General features: G+C 45.5%; 2 protein-coding genes across 2 annotated transcripts in view; both read right to left on the bottom strand.

Moving 5' to 3' along the window:
• The window catches only part of LOC145390659 (adhesion G-protein coupled receptor G2-like), a 13,674-nt gene extending 12,435 nt beyond the window's left edge, over positions 1–1,239 (bottom strand). The window contains exons 1-2 of the mRNA XM_080265451.1: positions 915–1,239; positions 1–782 (exon numbers count right to left, since the gene is read on the bottom strand). The exon at positions 1–782 is cut by the window's left edge and continues 327 nt beyond it. Coding sequence (XP_080121577.1) covers positions 1–782; positions 915–1,239 — 1,107 coding nt within the window. The remainder of the gene's footprint in view (positions 783–914) is intronic.
• A 95-nt stretch (positions 1,240–1,334) lies between these two features.
• The window catches only part of LOC145390658 (uncharacterized), a 3,884-nt gene continuing 2,718 nt past the window's right edge, over positions 1,335–2,500 (bottom strand). Inside the window, exon 2 of the mRNA XM_080265450.1 lies at positions 1,335–2,500. This exon is cut by the window's right edge and continues 1,354 nt beyond it. Within this exon, the coding sequence (XP_080121576.1) occupies positions 1,335–2,500 (1,166 nt within the window).

The following is a 2,500-nucleotide window of genomic DNA, read 5'->3' as shown; positions in this document are numbered from 1 at the left end:
GTAGATGATCCAGGCAAACAAGATCAGATTCACAGCCATAGTCAGTGTCAGGGGTGGTAGGAAGGCGTATATGAATGCAGTACTCGATATCCAGCACATCTTCACATCATCATCGCTGTCACTGTCATAGAGTTTACTGTCATAGATCAAGACAACGATGATTGGGAGGATGGGCAGCCCCCAGGCGAAAATGGACGCCTTCCACATGAACCTTGGTATATAGGTGCCCACAACCTTGACAAACTTGAGGTACTGGTGGACAGCTTCGACCAACATCCACCCGAAAGAGGCCACAATGAAATAATGAAGCAAGACAGCCACACTTCGACACAAGATGATGTTCCACGTCCGGTTAATTCCAGCTACGAAGATGGTGATGCTGAAAAACACTGAAAGAGAGAGGCTGAAGAGTATCTTATTGTTCAGTGACTTTCTCCATTTCTTGAACAGAAGGAACGTTGCAAAGACCAAGAGCAGGCTAACCACAGACAAAGTACAACCAATAACAGTGATGACATCCAGAACGATTCCATGCACACCTTCAAAATCCTCGCTGTTCAAGTTAATGAGATGGGCAAAGCTGGTGAGGTGATTACAGTAACATATCTGCTGGTTCCCTAGCATCCCTCCGTCCCAGCAACCTTTTGTTGACCATCTATGCCTTTCTGGGTGCTTGGTGTCCCAGAAGACACATTTGACATCCCTTCCATGCTTCTTAGGCTTGCAACGGAGCTCAGCAGGCTTTCTAAGTTTCTCCACTGTTTTGCCCTTGTACTTGGCTTCTATAATGTAACTGTTGACAGCGTAGTTTGGAACCGTCACCCTGTCCTGGAGTAACTTTGCATTTCGTTACACAACAAAAGTAACTTGGACTTTTTCTTCTTTGTCAGTCCTTCTACTTGACTCTGGCTGACTTGTGACCAGGCTTCGAACATCGGTAGGGAAGATGATGGCTGCCTCACTCTGGTTCAAACTGATGCCAGAACTCTCAAATACCAGTGGCTCATCCTGCTCTCTGATCCCTGACTGGTAGCCAATAATGCCAGCGTCCTCTTCTACATCAATTATCACTACGGATACCAATTTACTTTGGGCTTTAAGCTTCTGGACACCTTTGGCCCTCGGAAGACTGACTTTAAAGGCAAGATCCCCAAATGCCTCAGACAGAATACTGGAAGAATTAAGTTGATTTTGGGCTGAATCAAATGCTTGACTCTCAGCTTCCATGACGTTGCTCATTGTTTCAACAATGGATTCAAAGTCAGTTTCGGACACTGAATCCTGATTGGCAACCGTTTGGAACTTTGTAGCAACGAAATGAATGTCTACTGGCTTCAGAGAGCTTCCATACTTGTAAGGCTGGGCAGAGAAGAGAGTGACGTCTGGTTGCTCAACTTGTTTAATTCCCACAGTTGCTTGGTTACGTTTGAAGTCTCGTTGGCACATTCCCCAGAGACCCTTCCCCACTCAAAGCCTGTAAGGAAGTCCCCCTTACATTCCCGTGTAACTGGTTCTCCAGCCTGCGCAACACAAAGCTCCTCTGGCAGCACCACCTTCTTCCCTTGTGTAGCGGGCCACGTCAGGTTCCTCCCGCTGATATTATGATCCTCTGTGACATCCAGAGCACAGCCAATAGTACTTCTCACTGCCTGAAATGTACACCCCTCAGCAGCTAAGGCAGTTTTGTTTATATTACTAATAACCTTCATCCACTCTTTCTCTCCGAGCATAATATACGCTTCATCTTCATATTCCAAACTTAGCTGGAAGTTCTGATTCAGTTCCGACGAGGAACCTGGAGAGTAGAAGAAGTTTTCAATAACAGAAGTATTTTCACTGATATGTCTGCGAAAGACATTTCTGGTCAGGTCTGTGCAGGTGGGATATTCATTCTTACCTCTAGACTGAAACGTGTTGTCATGAACCAGTGGCATATATTGCTTGTTTCTTTCACTTATCACCACTGTAAATGTCTGGCTAATAGGCTTTGTGTAAACCAGAAGATTGGATTTTATCAACATCTTCGGCTTTGTCAACCACCCCATGCACTGGTAGTAGCCTCCAGTCCAACTCTGGATCTTTGCCACAGAACCTGATTTGGGTTTTCTTGGTCTCCTTTTGCCCTTACGGAATTTTATATCTACTAACTTTCCATTTACAAAACAGCTGATGCCTGGCCCTCCTTGTAACAAATTCCTGGTTACTTTGAGGCGAACATCTTTTGAACGGGACGTACTTGATTCATACAGCTCAATTTCTGCTCCTGGAACGTTCTGAGGATCCTGCTGGCATAATATATTTGATAAGGTTGCATTTTCACGCATTCTGGTCCAGCCTGCTTGAGTAAGGACTGGATGAAGTAGCCTGAAGTCTGTCTCGGGTAGCCAGTTAATGTAACGGCTCGTTTGATCCTTGATGTGGTATGGATGGGGTGGCTTCAGACTCATCCACACTGCATCCACACCAGAGTCACTCAGATACTGTCGGTACACAAAGTCGA

The sequence above is a fragment of the Coenobita brevimanus genome, chromosome 15, assembly GCF_032717465.1.
Source record: "Coenobita brevimanus isolate Jiangsu-jjx chromosome 15, ASM3271746v2, whole genome shotgun sequence".
In the NCBI taxonomy this organism is placed as follows: Eukaryota; Metazoa; Arthropoda; class Malacostraca; order Decapoda; family Coenobitidae; genus Coenobita; species Coenobita brevimanus.
The sequence above is the reverse complement of the archived record's forward strand: the minus strand, read 5'-3'. Positions and strand labels throughout refer to the sequence as shown.